This window comes from Nematolebias whitei, chromosome 1 (genome assembly GCF_014905685.2).
Source record: "Nematolebias whitei isolate Nwh7 chromosome 1, NemWhi1, whole genome shotgun sequence".
Classification (NCBI taxonomy): domain Eukaryota; kingdom Metazoa; phylum Chordata; class Actinopteri; order Cyprinodontiformes; family Rivulidae; genus Nematolebias; species Nematolebias whitei.
In genome coordinates, this window is record NC_056498.1 from 86,883,519 (window position 1) to 86,903,056 (window position 19,538).

The 19,538-nt window shown below is 43.0% G+C and overlaps 2 protein-coding genes across 2 annotated transcripts in view; both read right to left on the reverse strand.

Moving 5' to 3' along the window:
- Window positions 1-16,007: 16,007 nt before the first annotated feature.
- LOC119413923 (neuroblast differentiation-associated protein AHNAK) lies at window positions 16,008-18,473 on the reverse strand (the record flags this gene model as incomplete). The annotated part of the gene is given in 1 exon segment (XM_037680995.1): window positions 16,008-18,473. A coding segment is annotated over 1 exon segment (2,109 nt). The 3' UTR covers window positions 16,008-16,259.
- A 103-nt stretch (window positions 18,474-18,576) lies between these two features.
- The window catches only part of LOC119407603 (neuroblast differentiation-associated protein AHNAK), a 6,745-nt gene continuing 5,783 nt past the window's right edge, over window positions 18,577-19,538 (reverse strand). Inside the window, exon 6 of the mRNA XM_037674428.1 lies at window positions 18,577-18,581. Coding sequence (XP_037530356.1) covers window positions 18,577-18,581 — 5 coding nt within the window. The remainder of the gene's footprint in view (window positions 18,582-19,538) is intronic.

The window sequence follows — 19,538 nt, forward strand, 5'->3', positions numbered from 1 at the left end:
CCCTGCCCCCCCCCCCCCCAAACACACACACACACATAGCACCCCGCACCGTGAATGTCACATCAGGCCGTCCAGCCAGCACTCCGTCGAAGTGAAGCCATGCCCCCGACCGGCACCACGCACTACCAACGTCCACACAGACACAACCACAGCCGACCTCCCACCAGAACCCGGCAGCCACCCCAGCCAAAGGGCTGGCCATCGGAACCAGGAACCCCGATCAAAGGATCCAAACAATCCAGGGAGAACCGGAGCACCAGCCCCACACCCAATTGCCCCCAAAGGCCCAATACCCACCCAGACCCCAACCAGGCAGCCTACCCCCCCTGCCCCCGACCCCAAATGTCAGACGGAGAATGAGGGTTTAAGGAAACTGGAAGACCCAACTCCTCCCTCCCCCCACTCAAATAAGATGTTGATACATGTTGTTATATAGTGCGTTTAAAATGGGGGGGGGGGGTGAGGTGGCGACTGGCACAGACCCACCCCCTCCCCAGAGAGCAGGTAGTGCCCGTTCGCACCCCCCAACCCTTGCCCAGAACCCTAAATGTCTACATGCTACATATGAGAGTGGGCACAGGTCCCAGAGGTGAGAATGATTACACATCCCACCCCAGACCCTATATATGCATGTGTCGTGAGAATGTTATATGCGAGTGTCTAGGTTGTTTGATAAAATTGGGGCCCGGGTCTCCACGAACCACAGAGATGGAGGATCCTCCCCACAGCTCAGTAGTGCACCTGAACCCCAAGGCCCTGCTTGAGTGGTGGTGTGATGGAGTGGGCTGAGGAAGACGTCAGGATGGGGAGGAATAACTGAGGTGGCAATGCCCTCCCAGGGGACCAGCTCTCCCACTGACCACAATAGGCACCCCCACTCTCCGAGATCCACCAGGGGAGGGAGGCTCCAGTGCATCCATCAAGGAGCAGAAGGCAGCCGCACCACCAGGGACCCAGGCCACGGACCGGCACATAGCTCCGATGACCGACCAGAACCCGGGCCAGCGACCCAAGCCCCCCCGAGATCGTCCAGACCCTCAACCCGATCCCCAGCTCAACACCCAGCCCCCCAACCAAAGAAGCCACCAAACTCCAGCAGCGACAATCAGCCAGGAGTGCCTGAACAGCTGCAGACAGCACACCACGATGACCGAGAGCGCACCCCCACCCCCACAAAAGGACCAACCAGTCCACCACAGCAACACCCACAATGAGAGCACCCCATGCAAGGGAGGGCACATGCCTAACATGCCCAGACACCCCTGGGCCAGCAGTGCAGAGCCACCTGAGCAACCCCCCCACCCACCCACAGCCCCCCACAGCCCAGAACCCCAGCCAAGCAGCAGACCACAGCCACAGCCAGGCAGGAAGCCACCCAGGCTGAGTCTACCCGTCCCCGTCCCCCCTCCCCCATGGCAGAGGCCCCAAAGCCCACCAAGGGCCCCCAGGCCAGGGCCAGGCACCGGCGCATGCACCGGCCCAAGACCCCGACAACATACCCGCCAAGACCCGAGACCCCCGGATCAAGCTGGGACCCCAGCCCGGGAGCGATACTCCCCCAGAACCCCGAACCCGCGCCCACCCCAAACCCACCCAGGAGCAGCCAGGCCACCAGGCCAGCAACCTGCGCCTGCCAGCACAGACCGCCCAGAGGCCTGCATGCAGCCAGCAGAGGTCAACGCCCAGAACCACCAAAGCCATCTCCCCAGTTGAGCGCCATTGCCCCGGGCCCACGACCCCCCCCATGCCCCCAGCCCCGATACCCCCCACATCAACCACGATGCCCCACGGGACGAAATCAAAGGGGTTTACCCACCTCCACTACGGGTTGAAGCCAATCAAAGAAGCCCAGAGAGATTGTTCTGATGTGGAGGTACAGGCTATCTCAAGACTGATGTAATCTAACAAAAGGTCTTTATACTGTTTAATACTAAGTGTATCTTTATTTTTCCAATTTATGAGTATAGTTTTTTTTGCTATACTTAATGCAGTAAAAATCATGTGAATTGACTTTGTCTCCAAGGTGACATCATCTAAGTGACCCAATAAGCAAAATGACGGAGAGAGTGGAATATTACATCTCAGACACTTTGATAAGTCTTCACATATCCGGCACCAAAACCTCTGAACAGGTGGACAGAACCAAAATGCGTGGATGTGATTGTCAGGAATATTGTCTGTACACTGTGAGCAAACATTAGATGATGCGAAACCCATCCTGAACATCCGTTGACCTGTGTAGTGTACTCTATGAAGGATTTTGTATTTATTAATTGTAAATTGGGGTTTTTAATCATCTTAAAAGTTCTTAGACAAATCTGAGACCAGAAGTTTTGGTCAAAGTTGACTGACAAGTCTGTCTCCCATTTTACAATGGGAAGGGATATTGATTCATCTATTTTAATGAGTGTCCGGTAAACCTTAGATAGTAATTTGGGAGGGTTAAGATTTAGGAATTCTAATACACTTGTTGGTATTTCAATTCTAGTGTTATTGTTGTTAAATTTATTTTTTGTTATAGATTTAATTTGTTGATATTCTAAAAAATTATTCTTATCAATCCCATATTGTGTTATTAATCTGTTAAATGGGATATAGTTTACGTCCTCATATATATGTTCCAAATATTCAATTCCTTTACATCTCCAACCTGGGAAGTTTATCATATTATTCTGTTGTAGGATGTCAGGGTTGTTCCAGATGGGTGTACGTCTGCATGGAGTTAGTGAAGACTTTGTCATTTTCAGAAACTCCCACCAAGCTGTCAGAGAGGAGCTGATATTGATGCTTTTAAAACATTCCTGTCTTTTTATGTTTGAGCTAATGAATGGAAGGTCCGAGATCATTTGTAGTGAACTAGGCCTCCGACAACAATCTGTCTCTGAAGACCTTCAGGGGACAGGAACTGCTATTTCATTGATTTGAATCCAGAAATACAAATTATCTCATCAAGAGACTATTTAATTGTATCCTGAATTAATCAATTGAAAGAACACTCTTCTTTTTTACATTATCATTACTATTTTAGAATATTTTGATAATCAAAGTGTGTTTAGTTCATACCATTTCTAAATGTTGAAGTGAACCACTCATTTTAAATCAACTGTGAAACAGTATTAATGATTTTTAAACCTCCTTAGACTTAGAAATCAAGTTAAATGTCTATTTACAAAGTAATTGTGCATTTTGATCTTCTGTCTGAATGAGGAGTAGTGATGTCGGCCAGAAGTCAGGGATGTCGGTCAAAAGTCAGAAAGCAAGTTATGAGAACGAAGTGCCTTGTTTTTAAACCTAGCAGACAGTAAATAACTTCAACTGGCATCTGCGTTTGTCTCACTTCGCCATAACATTCCTCTGTCTGAACTAACCGTTCATAAACATTCCTGCTGTCTTTTTGACTCCTAATAACCCTCTGACATCACTAGAGCTACCCCCCTGCTGGTTGTTTCAACCAATCAGGAAGTACCAAGTGACCGGAAGTGAGTACTCTTTTAAAAGTCAACACTTCCTGGAACTATTCAGTCTTCATAGAGTGTTTTTCAGTCTTTTCCAGTCTTCTGGAGTTTTCCTCAGTCTTCTGAGTCTTTTGGCGGTCTTCCTGCATTTTTCCTGAGTCTTTCTTGGGACTATGGAGTCTTCCTGAGAGTTCCTAAGGAACTTTCAGATTTAATCAATAGCTGATGGATTTGACCGTGAGACGAGGGTCCGTCCATCCCAGCGGAGTTACAGCGCCTCGCTGTGAACTCACCCGGGCGTAACGCCCTACAACTTCGAAGGAAGCTTGTTCTGTTGAACGGAGTAAACCACACGACTTCTGACGATGACCAGCCACCCTGACCGGAGAAGCTGTAAAGGTAGCGTGCATAGGGACATCTAGACCGGAGCTGATCCATCCTCTGCAAAGGTAAAGAGACGTCACGAGTTGTCGCGCACTAAGTGGGTTTGAGCTGGTGTTGAAAGAAGCGTGCTAATTCTGGTCAACAAACATACATCTTCCTTCATCCATCTTTAAACTTCTCTATTCCTTCCCTTAAACTTTTATTCGCCAGTAATCTAGATGCCTTCAGAGGTGAATCAGCCTACAGTAATGTTCTGTTGTCTTGTTAGTAAAGCGTGCCAAGTTTTTAGAATCAGAAACAGATCAGCAAATCAATGTGTACATGTCTTGATGTTAAATTTTGATTCTGTTAAATAAATGACCACATTTATTCTGATGGGTCAAAGATAAAATGGCGTCTCATGTCACTGATTAAACAATCCTCACAGTTATCTCGGTCACATGGCATTAATTTAACTCAAAAAAGAAAGAAGCCGTTGTATTTAAATAATTAATATTATTTGTGCTTGAACTAGCTTTAAGAATAATTAATTAGTAGTGAAGCTAACAGCAAAGCTGTCCCTGCATCACTACACATTATATTATTGCAAAGTGTCTGTTCTACATCTAGCCAGGGTTCATCAAGGGGTGTGTGATTTATCCATCTTGAGATGTATTCTAGCCTGTTGCCCAGAAAGTAATAATAGAAATTGGGTAGCTCTAGTCCTCCTTTATCTTTGGTCTTCTGTAGTGTTTTTAGTTTAATACGTGGGGGTTCGTCTTTCCAGAGAAATTTAGAGATGGAGGAGTCCAGGGATCTAAACCAGTCAGATGATGGCTTATTTGGGATCATTGAGAATAGATAGTTTATTTTAGGCAAAACCATCATTTTTATTGAAGCAATTCTTCCCATGAGAGACAAGGGTAGAGATTTTCATCTAGCAAGATCATCCTCAATTTTCTTTAAAAGTGGGATGTGGTTTAGTTTTGTTAAATCTGCCAATCTAGGAGAGACTTTGATACCCAAGTACGTAATATTCCCTGACTGCAGTTCTGTAGTAAGTGAATTGTTGAAATAGCAATTAATTGGTAGAACTGTGGATTTTATCCAGTTTATAGAGTAATCTGTAACTCTTGAAAAAGAGTTTATCAATCCAATAACCTGAGAGAGGGAGGTTTGTGAATGCTGGAGGAAGAGCAACACATCATCAGCATATAGACTGATTTTGTGCTCTCTGTTCTTGCATTTTATGCCTTTAATATCTGTAGTTTGCCTGATTGCTGCGGCTAGCGGTTCAATGAAAATAGCAAACAGTGAGGGGGAGAGTGGACATCCCTGCCTCGTGCCCCTTTGCAGAAGAAAGCTAGTAGATATTTGATTATTTGTCCTAATGCATGCTGATGGGGAAGCGTATAATATTTTTAACCAATTTATGAAATAATTTCCAAAACCAAATTTATGCAAGGCTGCAAATAAAAATTTCCAGTTAACTCTATCGAAGGCTTTTTCTGCATCTAGAGAGAATATTGCAGTTTCAATATTTTTACTGTAAGAATAATCAATTAAATTAAATAATCTGCGTGAATTTGTGGATGAATGCCTCCCTTTTGTAAAACCAGTTTGGTCAGGATGTATTATGAGAGGAGTTATTTTTTCCAATCTTTTTGATAGGGCTTTACAAATTATTTTAAGATCAACATTGATAAGAGATATGGGACGATAACTGGTAGGTAATACAGGGTCTTTTTCCTGGTTTTAACAGGAGACTAATGTTGGCTGAGTTTATATTTTCTGGAAGTCTGTTATTTTTCTCAGTTTCCTGTAGCATTCTGTGAAATAGTGGTGCCAGGATATTCCAGAATTCTTTGTAGAACTCTGCTGGAAATCCATCTGGACCAGGAGCTTTTTTATTGGACATGCTTTTGAGGGCTTCCTGGAGTTCCACTGGTGTCATTGGTGAGTCCAGCTCCATTGATTGATTATCGGATAATTTAGGAAGTGTTATTTTATTCAGGAATTGATCAATTTCATTATCTGATGGGTTTATCTGGGGTGAGTAAGAAGCTTTATAAAAATCTCTGAAAATGCTGTTTATTCTTTCAGGATCATAAACTGTATTCCCAGTCAAGTCTTTAACACCATGAATAGTTGTTTTTTCCTTATTTATTTTAAGCTGTTTTGCTAGAAAGCTACCTGATTTATTGTTCTGCTCAAAATTTTCTTTTCTGAGTCTTTGTATTAAGAATTGAGTTTTTTTGTTAATAAGTTCATTTAATTCTAATTTTGCTTTACGCATTTTCTCCAACATGTCTTCATCTTGGGAGGCATCTAACAATTTAATGGTTTCTTCTAATTCCTGTATATGTTTATTTTCTTTTTTCTTCTTATGTGATGAGAATGAGATTATTTTACCTCTCATCACTGCTTTCCCTGCCTCCCAGAGAACAGATGCTGATGTTCCAGGCAAGTCATTATACTCCAGATAAGAAGCCCACTCTTCTGTAAAATAGTTGATAAAATCTTCATCTTCAAGCAATGATATATTAAATCTCCAGTTTATACTTTTTGGGATTTCTTTTCTGTTTGCTAGATTTAAACAGACAGGAGCATGATCACTGACAGCTATAGGGTGTATCTCAGTGTCCAAGAAGTCCATCAACAACGAGCTGCTGACTAAAAAATAATCCAGACGAAAGTAAGAGTGATGGAAAGGTGAGAAGAAAGTATACTCCCTACGGTTTGGGTGAAGAGATCGCCATGCATCGCAAAGTCCGTAATCACTCATGTACTGTTTAACTATATTTATGGACTGCCAACTGCGCTGAGTTCCTGCTCTACTACATCTGTCTAATTCTTCATTTAGACCAAAGTTGAGGTCACCTCCAAGTATAAGTGAGCAATCCAAGTGATCAGACAATGCTGAGAAAAAATCATGAAAAAAAGAGGTGTCATCAACATTTGGGGCATATATGCTGACAATACACAGCTTTTAATTATTTATACAAAGTTTTATTATTAAATATCTACCCTCTGAGTCTGTAACTGTGTCTAGTACTGAAAAATTAACATTTTTGTGTATTAATATTGCCACTCCCCTTTGTCTTGAGTTATAGCAGGCACAAAACACATCAGGAAAGTCAGGTGATTTAAGATCATCTGCAGTTGTAATAGATTTATGAGTCTCTTGTAAACAGACAACATCTGCCTGTAGTCTTTTAAGCTGGTTTAAAATTCCTAATCTTTTTTGCTGCGTACTGGTTCCATTGACATTCCAAGTCACAAACCTTAATGTGCCCATAGTTGTGCGTAAGTAGCTAAAGTTGACCAGCGCATGTCACCATAGAGACAAACAGATCCAACTAAAATCACAGTTATTGCTTGAGACTGCCTGTTTAGATGTTTAGAAACACACAGTGACGTTTGAAGTGGAAAGATACAAGAACATTGAGTAGAATCTGGGTGTGAGAGAAGTTGAAAGATAAAAGTTCTCTGGTGTGTGTGCGAGTGTGTGTGCGCATGTGTGTGTTTTGATGTGCTTGTGTGTAAATGTTTGTTGGGTGGTAAAGAAGAGAAAAAGACTGATGAAGTGATGTGGTAACAGATAAACGTAAGAGAGAAAATAGTAAAAATTAAAAAAATTAAAATAAAATAAAAAGGAAAAGAGAGGAAAAAAACAAACAAACAAGAAAAAGAATAGCTTTAACACTGTTCACCACCACCAGTGCAGACACCTTACTGAGCTGTGCTTTACATTTTATTTACAAATGCCAGTTAATTTACCTCCAGTGTTACAAGCGTTAAACCAGGACTGCTCAACTAAACTGCCCAGGGGGCCACAGTTATTGAAAGCCAAGCGCTCAGGGGTCAGATATCCACTAGTTCTTATCATTAAGTTACATTGTTTTATAGTTAAAACTCTAGTTTCGTTTTAAGAGTGAACCCATTGGTGGACCGAACTTAGCTCACCTGTGGGCCTGACTTGGCCCGTGGGCCGTCAGTTGAACAGCCCTGATTCAAACTAACCTGTTGTTCCTTTCAATAAAGCCACGGAGTGAAGTCCCGTTCCCTGAACAACTGACCATTAATATAAAGTTTGTCTACAGCCACCGTAGCTCTGACGCCCTGAGACATCTTCCTGATTGGAAACAAAACCCGCCTCCGATCGAGGATCTCTTTAGAGTTTCACTTTCTGAAGTGATTGATAAAAATATTGAACTTTTTCATGATATTGAAATTGTACTCTACTGCTAAAAAGCAGTAGACCAGTAAAAGAGCATCAACAGATGCTTCTCACAGGTCATTACTAATGTCTTTCCATCTTGGTATTGTGATAACACACCTGTTGGCTTTAGATCAGTACCCAAATTGTCTCATAGCAAGTAAAGAAACTTTTAGCTGTAAAGCTGTCTTAAAAAATGATTGCTGCCTGGCTCTTAAATGCAACCACCAAATTCCGTAACAGATTGTGCCTCACAATTATTTTTAAAATCTTGTAAAAAATGTAAATTTATTTTGTTTCTGCTGTTTCAAGTACAAAAACGTTGGTTACGTATTGTGACCCCAGATTATATGAGTTTAAGCGTAGCCCTTTAAAAGCTGTCACTTATTGGGTTTACCCCGTGCGCAGTGCATCGAACACTGAAAACTTCTAGTCCACGCCTACCTACTGTGTGGGCCCCACCCGGTCCGTTATAAATTGCATCTGGACCGGAGATCGACTCCCAAAAGGCATACTCTTTTCTTCAGCCATTTGTGAGCCAGTGAGGCCCAATTTTTAAAGGGCTACGCTTACACTCAGAATCTGGGCTTACGATACGTAACCAATGTTCTATTTCATGTAAGCTATGCCCTTTAAAAGCTGTTCCTTATTGGCTTTAAAGGGTGGAGCAGGATATGGTCCATGCCTCACTGGGTCTGTCCGAGAACAATGAAAAACACTGATATCCACCTAAAACCCCAATCTCCATTCAAGTGTAATTACGCACCGCTGACCCATGTACCTGGTACGTACTGGATGACAAACGTGCAGCCTCTGTGCCTGATCTTAGCTGAGGACTGTTTATTCATATCAGGCAGCCAGAGGAATAAGAAAGGAAAACTTCCAATGAGGAAACTGGAAGTTTTCCTGCTTGAACGAGTAAACATAAAAAAAAAAAAACCTGCCCGCTAATAATAATAGAGCAGGGCTGTGTTTGTTTGTTTTTTTAAGTTAAATGTGACTGTGAAAAAACAATCACATAACTGTGAGAACCGAATGTGTCAGTGAAGAGCTGGAGACATTTCGTAAATAAAAATGGATGAAGGGGGTTGGTGATGACCATGAAGCCGCAGAGCAGATGTCATGTGCAGACACCCCTCTGTGCAGAGCTGTGGAAGTAGAAATCCCCATGGTGGAATGAGCCCTAAATCTTTCAGGTGGTTGAAGACCGGAAGAACTATAGGCTTGTGATATAGTTTCACATAACCAATGTGACAGATGCTAGGAAGATAAAGGTTGACCCTGTGATCGTTCCCTGAAATGTATGAACAATTGTTCAGATTTATGCATTGCGGCTGTGCACGTCACATAACACCTGAGCACGCGTACTGGACAGAGCAGGTGAAATTGTTCCTCCTCTGCAGATGTATGCGGAGGAAGACCGAAACCGTCCAGCGTAATGACTCTGGGCCTGATTTGGTCAGAGTTCTGCTGAGCTCCTGTCTCCTTGGATTCTGAGACAAGAAGGAGCAATGGACAGACTTGACAAGTCGCTCACTCTTTTAGCTGACGTCAGAGCTATTAACAATGCTGTTTTGAGTGATAGATACTTCAAAGGTATCTGGTCCAAGGGCTCAAACAGTTCTTTAGTTAGTGCACAGAGTACGAGTGTTAGATCCCACTGTGATGCTAGGGCGCACGTCACTAGCCTGAGGCTGCACGCACCTTTCAGAAAATGTTTTGTTAGAGGGTGATTGAAAACTGTTCTATTGTTGAAACCTTCATGACAGGAAGAGATTGCTGCAGCATACGTTTTAATTGAGCTGAAAGCTAAATTTCTGTCCAACAGCAGCTGCAGGTAGGATAAATGCAACCCAGGGGACATGAAGTCAGATCCACCTCCTTTTCTAGGCACCATCGCTGAAAAGCAGCCCACTTAGAAGTGTAAACAGCCATAGTGGATGTTGTGTGCACTCCCTGGATCGTACATATTACGTCTTTGGAAAACCCCAAATTTTCTAAGCATTTCCGTTGAGCAGCCAGGCCTAAAGTGACTGTCCTATTATAGGGAAACTCCTGATTGCTCTTCCTGCTTGCAGGAGAGCATCCTTTTTCCACGGCAACTTCCACAGTTGACCCTTAAACTCTTGCAGTACTCGAACCACAAGGCGTTCATGCATTCTGGAGCGATCAGAATCACTTGTGGCCGACTGGCCACATTCCTCCCACCGTCTGGGACAGGCAGGTCCCTCCCCAGCTGGAGAGAGACGCGTCTGTGAACACGGAAGTGAATAACGTCACTTTGCCCAGAGGGACTTCCTCCGACAGGTTCTGGGGATTCCCCCAATGGTTCAGATCTGCCCCCACAGATGGGGGAACAGTGATCAGGTGCCGTTTGTGACGTACAGGATCAACTTTCAGTCGATTGTACCATCTTTGCAAGCGGCACATAAATAATAACTCCAGCAGCACCACAATGTGAGCTGCTGACATCATTCCTAGTAATCTCATGACTGACAGCGCCGTCACTGTCCTGTGAACCCAGACGTGCTGAAGCAGTGATGTCAGGGAATCCCTCCTCTACTCTGACAGGAGAGCTATCATGCTCACTGAATTTAGATTCTCCCACAGGAATGTAATTCGCTGAGATGGAATAATAGTACTCTTCTCCCGGTTTATTGTGAACCCCAGATGAGCCAGGTGTTGCACTAAAACAGCTGTTTGTGTTTCTGCTTCTTCCCTGGTCTGAGATAAGAGCAACAGTTCATCCAGATAACACAATATTTTTATTCCTCCCATTTGAGGCAGCTGGAAGGCTGTTTCTACACATTTTGAGAATGTGCGTGGGGCGAGCGAATAACCGAATAGGAGGCGGTTGTATTTAAACAGGCCCCCTGGAAGGAAAAACTGAGAAGTTTCCTGTATTTGTTTATTATTGGGATGTGGAAGAATGCATCCTTAAGATCTATTGACACAAACCAATCACCTTGTGTCATGTATTCAAGAACACATTTCGCCAACAGCATGTGATTAGGTCACTCCATAATGAATTTGTCGAAAGATGCCAGATATAAAATTGGTCTGAGGTCTCCTGACTTCTTCGGAACCAGGAAGTACCGGAAGTACCGGAAGTACCGGAAGTAAAAACTGGCTTCCTCCTCTCCAGGAGGGACTCTGGAGATTGTGTCTTTTTTAAGAAGCTCCATCACTTCTGACTGAAGGATTAAATCCTGTTCTGGAGATGTTAGCTGGGTTTCTAACACCCCGTTCAATTTCGGGGGCGTTCTCGCCAACTACAGAGTGTAACCTTTGCAAATTAGACGGTACAACCATCTGCTCATGACGTATTTGTTTTGCCACGCCGCACCGCACTCTGAAAGTGGGCGCGCATGGGTGTTCTCCCTCGTAAGGGGGAACAACTGAGCCTCTACAGCCGTCATTTCCTGTGGGAGGGCTTCCTCTACACTTACCCATGGGAGGCAGGCCTGGAAAGGGCTTCTTATCGGTTTTTATGTTCTTACATTGCTCCCCGGCTGTGTCTGGTTGGGGAGAAAAACCGACTTGGACAGTTGAATAAAAAAAACGCAGCTTTGGTGGAAGTTAAATTTCATCGCTCACTTCTTCCGACCGGTCTAGAAAATGAGGAGAAAAACTCCTGCATAAAGCTCTTGCTTTGACTGCAGGTTCATGACCTGAGTGTGTGGAGACAGAAAGGTCTCTGTGATTTTTGGGCATTAGTTTGCATAACATCTTACCACTTTGGGATTTCTGACAACTGTCCTCAGTGCCCGCTTCCTCTACCAGTGAGGAGATGGGGGCTGATGGAGGCAGTGGATGGATGGAGGAATCCCCATGGAAAGCAGCCACTCCTCCTGCGAGATTATCTCCTGTCTGTGTGTCACTAAACCAAAACTGGTGATTACCTTTGAATGGTTGCTCCAAGCTAACCTTTTCATTAGGTGTGGAGGGTGGGCATACAAAACAACCCAGAACAGTTGAATTCAGCTTGTTTGAAAAAAAAAACTTTCTCAAAAAGCTGAGTTTTTCAATTTCCCATTTCAAAAACCCTGCTCATTTCGCCCCCCCCAAGTCCTTATTTGTGCTGTTTTCTCCATGCCTCCTGCATCTGATTAGGCCATGAGCCCATCTGGTCTGGTCATGAGGCTGTCTGTTGACAGCTTCTGCCTCAGAAAATCCCAGAAAGTCCTGGAAAGTCTTTGTGGCATCTGGGGCATTTGTCCTCTGGGGTAGACTGGCAGAGGGGCCCCAGAAAAGGTAGCAGTGGCTGTGGAGCATCTCTGCTGCTGGCGATGGAATCTGCTCCATTCTCGTCAGCAGCCCAATGTCTGAGCAAAGCAGGGGTCAGCCCGGGGTAAGGTTGCGTGTCTCCTCGCGTGTCTCCTCACCTGCTCCAGGGTGCTAGATGAGGACTGCAGCTGGTTCAGGACAGACTAGAAGTGAGGTCCCAAGAGGCCGTCCAAGGACACCAGACCTTCCAGAAGTTCTTATTTCACATCCTCTGGAATGAACGGGGACAGCCTCAGCCACATCTGCAGCACCGTTGTCCAAGATGAGATGGGAGCAGAACATGCCGCAAGTGCTGCGCACAAGTTGGCTATCATGTCCACTGCTGTGCTGATGTGGTCCAGGTCTGCGGAGAACGGGTTTGGCTCTTTTGCCTCCTTAGATATGCTAAGGGCTAGCATAACAATGTTGTTCATCGCCATTCCCACTTGCAATGAGCTCTGGTGGATTTTGTCCATCAGCTTCACGGTGAGCTGGTCACCGGAAGATGGAGGGATAATGTGTCGGCCAATGTACTTTGCTGCTCTTACCCCAAACACAGCCAATAAGCTGGGTTCTAGAGGAGGGAAGGCAGGAAAATATTGATCCATGAACCCCTTGACCTTTGTGATGGTCACGTAGGAGGCGGCCGGTGCCCTCAACTTCATATGGTCTGCGGCCAAGCCCAGGAGGAGGGCAGACACAGCTGGGAAGCAGGGCCAGACCGGGTCCCGGTGTGCTGGGCGGCAAACCTTCCCACCAAAAGGGTCGACGTGACTGGAGCCGCCTGCTCTGTCACTTCCAGGTCGCAGGCTCTCGCCAACCTCCTGATTATCTCTGAGAGCATGTGAAGCAGAGAAGTGGCCGGCTTCTGGGCAGTCGAAGGGGTGGGGGTGTCCATCAACAGTAGTACCAACTCCAAACCTGCTGAAAGGCAGGATGGAGCGTGGCTATTTCAGTCTCGGAAAGGGACATGTCTGCTAGCTCCGAGTCCAGGGAGTTCAAAAATTCCTCCAGCGAACAGTCCCCCCTCGGTTGAAATTCGTCCTCCACAGAGGCTGTGGCTGAGTGGTTAGAGCAGTCATCCTCCAATGCGAGAGTTGGGGGTTCGAATCCACCAGCAGTCACATGCTGAAGTGTCCATGGGCAAGACACTGAACCCCTCATAGCCTCTGATGTGTGTCCCATCAGTGTGTGAATGTGATCTAAAGCACTGATTAGTCTCTTTAGAATGATTTGTTCAATGAGCTTTGTAGAGATGTAGAGTGCTGTATGAATGGGTAAATGAGGACATAGATTGTAGTGTAAAGCGCTTTGAATATCTTGAAATAAGAGAAATGTGCTATATAAGTACAGTCCATTTACCATTTAGGAAAGGAGCTCAAACTGGCGCTGCACTGGTGCAGGTTGGGCAAGAAAAGAGCGGTTCCATGATTTGGTGAGCATGTTCAGCTCCCAAAGAGCTCTCACAGATGACGTGCAGGTCCGTTGACAAAAATGTAGCCAGTCTGGCACTCCGGGCACAGACGAATGACTTTCAATTTTCTATGAAAGTCATCTTTCCTTCTTCTTTTTCCTTTCTCTCTTTTTTAGAAGTAGTGTTCTTTGCATTGGCTGAATAAAAACGGGAGTCGATCTCTAGTCCAGATGCAATTTATAACGGACTGGGCTCACACAGTAGGTGGTCGTGGACTAGGGGTTGAATGCCTACATAATTTTTCAACTCGACATTAACATGATAAAACTCGAGTAGAACTTGAGTACTTGATGACATCATAGGATCTCAAGATACAAAAATAAATAAATAAAACTGCAAAAAAGGTAATTATTTACAAAAAAAGACCAACAAAACATATTATGCTCCGACCATTTATCATACTGCAAATAAGTCACAGGAAAAACTAAGCTATTAGTTATTATTAAACTGCAAAAGTGAAAGAAACATGTGGGACGTCAAAAACTAAACTAAAAACAGTGGGGCAGATGACCACCTTGCACCACCGCCAGCTGTGGTGCGCATTAGGTTTAGTTTTAGAGATTAATGTTTATAGGTTTTTTTATAGGTTTAGAGATTAATATTTTTTGCTTTTTGTTTGTGAAACAAGGTCAGAGAAAGCTGGTTCTGGTTCAGTTGATTGGACACGGTGTTACACCATATTCTGTGACCTGCAACAGTGCATGCAACACCACCCCCTACAGTCACAAAATACGGTGGTCACAGAATATGGCGTAACACTGATTTGCAACGAGCTCCAAACAGTCAGGAAGTTAATTCATTTTCTGTTTACTTACGGTAGTTGAACTGGAAGATTCATCTTTAGTGAAATATTTCCATACTATTGATGCATTTCTACCTGTTTGCCAAGACTGGGCCTGCTCCTCTCCATTCGTCTGTTTGGAGGACGCCCCGGTGTGTATCACGTGACACGTGACGCAATGGCATAACGGCAACGTAATGACGTCACCACGAATACTCGACGCGAAATTAAAAAACTCAATAGATGTCCTAAGAATCAATGTGTAGATTACTTGAGTAGTCTGTCAAAGCCCTACCTACCTACTAGAAGTTTTCAGTGTTCGGCGCACTGTGCGCGGGGTAAACCCAATAAGCAACAGCTTTTAAAAGGCATAGCTTACACAAGATAGAATTATAGGTTCCGAAGGAATAGGTTTATTAGAATTGGAACATAATTTGCCCTCCTATTAGTTTAATATTTTTCCCCGATGTGCTGTTTAAGTCAAAGAAATATGAAAAAACCTTGAATCCATCTTGATTTTAATATTTTTATACAAGGAAAAAAAAACGTGACTACCTCCAGTGTCTTAAAAAAAACAATTTCAATATTTTTTTAAATATAGTGACGATGGCGGCTTAGATCAATCTTGCACACAATAATCCAGAAGAAATGCTTTCATCCAGTTTAGGCAAGTTATTGTCTGTCCAAACAGGTCTCACTTGTAAATGAGTCGAGGCTCAATGCGATTTATCTGTTTAAAAGGTTAAATGAATGAAAAATACAAAAAACAGTTGAGTTTGACCATGAAGAGCTTAAAATTTACTTTATTTATTGAATGCTTTAGATTTTATGTACATTGTCATTTTGTCCCTAACAAGTCTTCACTGTTTAGCACTGTCATTTTTCTTCCATCTTCATTATATTTTTTATCTTTTGTTCAATGTATGACCCTTTTCTGCTTCAGGTTATCATACTGAGCTGCTGTGAACTTCTGCAGCTTTTCCACAGGCTGTGGATTATTTAAGGTTTAATTGCTGGTGAACAATTTTCAGGAAATTTTTAAGTCAAAGACAAAAGGACAGTCACATTTTGAACTTGCCAGTATTTTTCTCTCATCTTAAGGATATTAGTCATTTTACCCCACTTTGAGACACCACACTTCTGCAAATTAAAGCACGAGTGGTGGAAAATGCTGCCTTTAGGGAAAAATAGGTTCAGTCACAAACAGAATGTGGGATGATAAAACATTGTTAAGAGTTTAAATAATATTTACAATGGATTTTATAATTTCCATAACTTGAATGCAAACCATTAAGACATTTTTATACTTAAATAATCATACATGCCAACACTATGAGGATTTTATTGAGCAAAAATTTACAAATACAGTTACAAATTTCCTTCATTCAAAATATTACGATAGGAAAGTACTTGCCAGAGATTTAAAAACAGCTCACTTTGATCACATGTAGTTTAAGAATCACTTTAAAATTAATGTTTGGAAAAAAAAAACTGCAAAAAAATAAAATAAAGCTGGCATAAATAATATAAACATAGCTTATATAAAAAAACTTCATTAAGAAGGCAAATTTATTACACAGTACGGACGCTGTAGTTTGCTTCTCCTTCAGACATGTTCATGATTACAAACTGAGGTATGAAACCGGTCTAAGTACATGTTTCAGAACCAGTACCCAATATCTCAGGTCAATCTAGCAAAAGTCAGACAGCATCTGGATCGTCATGTTTAAGACCAAGCATGTTGGAGAGAGACAGGGCTAATTTCTCATTTTCATCCAACGCTGAAGCTTCCGGAATTACAAGGCCCAGTGTAGACTTTGGCTTTTCTATTTTGAATGTTCCTCCCCTGACCACAGAGGAATCTCCTTCTGAAGAGGCACTGACATCTGGACTTGAGGCATTGGATTCTTTTTCCTTTGACATTTTCAATCTCTCCAAGATGCTAATCATTTTTCCTGAGTCTGATGCTTTATTAAGTATTGGCAGTCGAACCCCTTTACTGACTAGAAAATCTTTGTCCTCAATGGCAAGTTTTGCAATGCCAAATAAATCAGCAGGGTTTTCAAGGCCATCGATGGAGTGTCTGGGCAATCTATGGGGTTTGAACATTGGAATAGCTATGTCTGCGCTGGGTGGATTCATTTCTGAGTCATTACCATCTACCTCAAGGTCTGCACTGGCATTAGTCTCTTCTGATTTCTCTTTGGACCCAAAAAAGTTTAATTTTGATGGTTTGAAATGCGGCATTTTGGACTTCTCAAGATTGGCATCAACTTTTGGAGCCTTTATGTTAACGATGGGTCCTTGGGCCTCTCCTTCCAATTTTGGGGCATTCAGATTTACTTCAGGAACAGTGATGTTGGCATCAGTTTTGACTTTGGGTGCCTCGATTCCAGCATCACCTGAGGCATCAAGTCTGGGAATTTCTGACTTGGGAACTGAAAGATCGAGTGCTGGAACCTTGAAATGAGGCATTTTAAAGTCACCAAGATGAGTATCTAAATCTAAATCTGGCATAGTTAATTGCCCATCGGGTCCTTTGAGGTCTGTTTGGGGGAGCTTAATAGCCCCATTTGTAGATTTCACTGTAACTTCAGGTGCTTCCAGTTCAGCTTTTGGTAAATTGGCATTTAACTTTGGTGCCGAGAGGTTTCCATTCATTTTTGATGAAGACAAGCAGAGATCTCCATTTGGTAGATCCAAACCAGGCCCCTTTACATCAGTTTTAGGCAAGTTCATTTCCAAGTCAGAACTTTTAAGCTTTTGAGTGGAAAGGCTGATATCTGGTAAGGTCATATTAGTTTTAGGGGCTGAAAGATTGACATCTTTTTTAAGGTTGGTGTTTATATCAAGATTTGAACTATTGAGACCTTCCATTTTGGGAAGAGATAGATTTAAATCTGGTGCTTCAAGCTTTCCATCAGGTGCTGTAAGACTTGCTTTGGACAGCTTTGCATCTACATCTGGAAGAGAAAGATCTAGCTCTGGAGTTTTCAGATCAGCATTTAAATCAAGATTAGGTTCTTTTACTTTTGGCCCCGAGACACCAAACTTTGGCATTTTTAGTTTTGGCAGCTTAAATTTTCCAGTTGGGGTATCCAGTTCTGGAGTTTGCATGTCTACATTAGCTTTTGGTAAATTGGCATCAATAACTGGTGCATCAAGACCACTCTCAATTTTTGGTGCTTTTAGGTCTATACTAGGTACATCCACATCAGCTTCAGGTAAGTCAAGACTGGCATTTAGTGCAGGTGCTTTCAAATTAGCATTCATTTCTGGTTCCTTCACTTTGGGCCCTTTTAGGTTCGGCATTTTTAATTTAGGCAACTTCACCTTAACATCAACTGGGTCAAGATCAACATCTGGACTTTTAAGTGCAGCATCTGGTCCTTTGATATCTGGTGTTGCAATGTTGAGTCTTGGGGTCTCAATTTTACCATCAATTGTTGGTGCTGAAAGATTGACATCAGGTGCATCCAGATTCACCTCAGGCCCTTTGAGGTCTACATCTGGTACCTTAACATCTGTATCAATGTCAGCCTTTGGCGTTTTTGGTGTGTTAAATTTGGGTTTCTTGAAAGTGAACCATTTTTTTCCAGTATTCACTTCTGGAGCATCAACATCTAACTTGGGGGCATCAAGTTCTGCTTTTGGTGCTTTTAGATTGACATCTGGTGTGTTTATCTTACCATCAATCTTTGGAGCTGAGAGATTCAAGTCAGGAGCTGAAACATTAGTATTTATATCAGCATCTAGACCACCTTCGATTTTTGGTCCAGAAAGGTTGACACTTGGTGCATTCAAATCCATCTTAGGCCCTTTGAGGTCTACATCTGGTACTTTTACATCAGTATCAATGTCAGCCTTTGGTGCTTTCAGTGTTCCAAATTTGGGTTTCTTGAAAGTGAACCATTTGTGTTTTCCAGCATTTATTTCTGGAGCATCAACATCTAACTTGGGGCCATCAAGCTCTGCTTTTGGTACTTTTAGATTGACATCTGGTGTGTTTATCTCACCATCAATCTTTGGAGCAGAGAGATTTAAGTCAGGGCCTGATACATCAGCATTTAAGTCAACATCTGGACCATTAACCTTAGGCTTATTGACTGACATCTTGGGCTTTTTAAAAGTGGGCCATTTTATCTTCCCATTTGGAGACTGGATGTCAACATCTGGTGTTTTAACATTAGCATCCACTTTGGGTAATCTTAGGTCAACTTCTGGTGAACCAACATCTCCATCAATCTTGGGGGCTGAAAGATTAACATCTGGTGCATTCAAATTTGCATCCACATCAGCTTTAGGTCCATGAAGTTTAGATTTTTTCCACTTCAGATGAGGCCAATTGAACTTTCCTGAGTTGGTGTCAATATCAAGATCTGGGGCATGAACATCAACCTCAGGACCTGTGAGGTCAGTTTTTGGAAGATCTAGCTCAGCTTTTGGTACATTGATATCCCCTTTGATGTTTGGACCTGTGAGATTTAGATCAGGTGTGTTTAGGTCTCCATCTATATCTAAATCTGCTTTTGAACCATGAAATTTAGGTTTTTTCCATTTCAAATGAGGCCAGTGGATTTTGCCTGAAGAAGATTCTACATCAAGATCTGGGGTTTGCAAATCCATTTCAGGACCTTTAATGTCTGCTTTTGGCAAGTTCATGTCAAGCTTTGGGGTGTTCAACTCACCCTCCACTTTAGGAATGGAAAGATCAACATCAGGACTATCAATGCTTGCATCTAAATCTAGATCACTTTTTGAACCATGAAACTTTGGTTTCTTCCACTTCAAATGAGGCCAGTTGATATTACCTGATGGGGCATCAATGTCAAGATCAGGAGTCTGAACATCTACACCAGGGCCGTTAAGGTTAACATCTGGCAAGTTAGCATTAATGTTGGGTGCACTCAAATCACCAGCAATCTTTGGTGTAGAGACCTTGAGATCAGGTGCTGAAAGGTCAGCATTGAGGTCAGCATC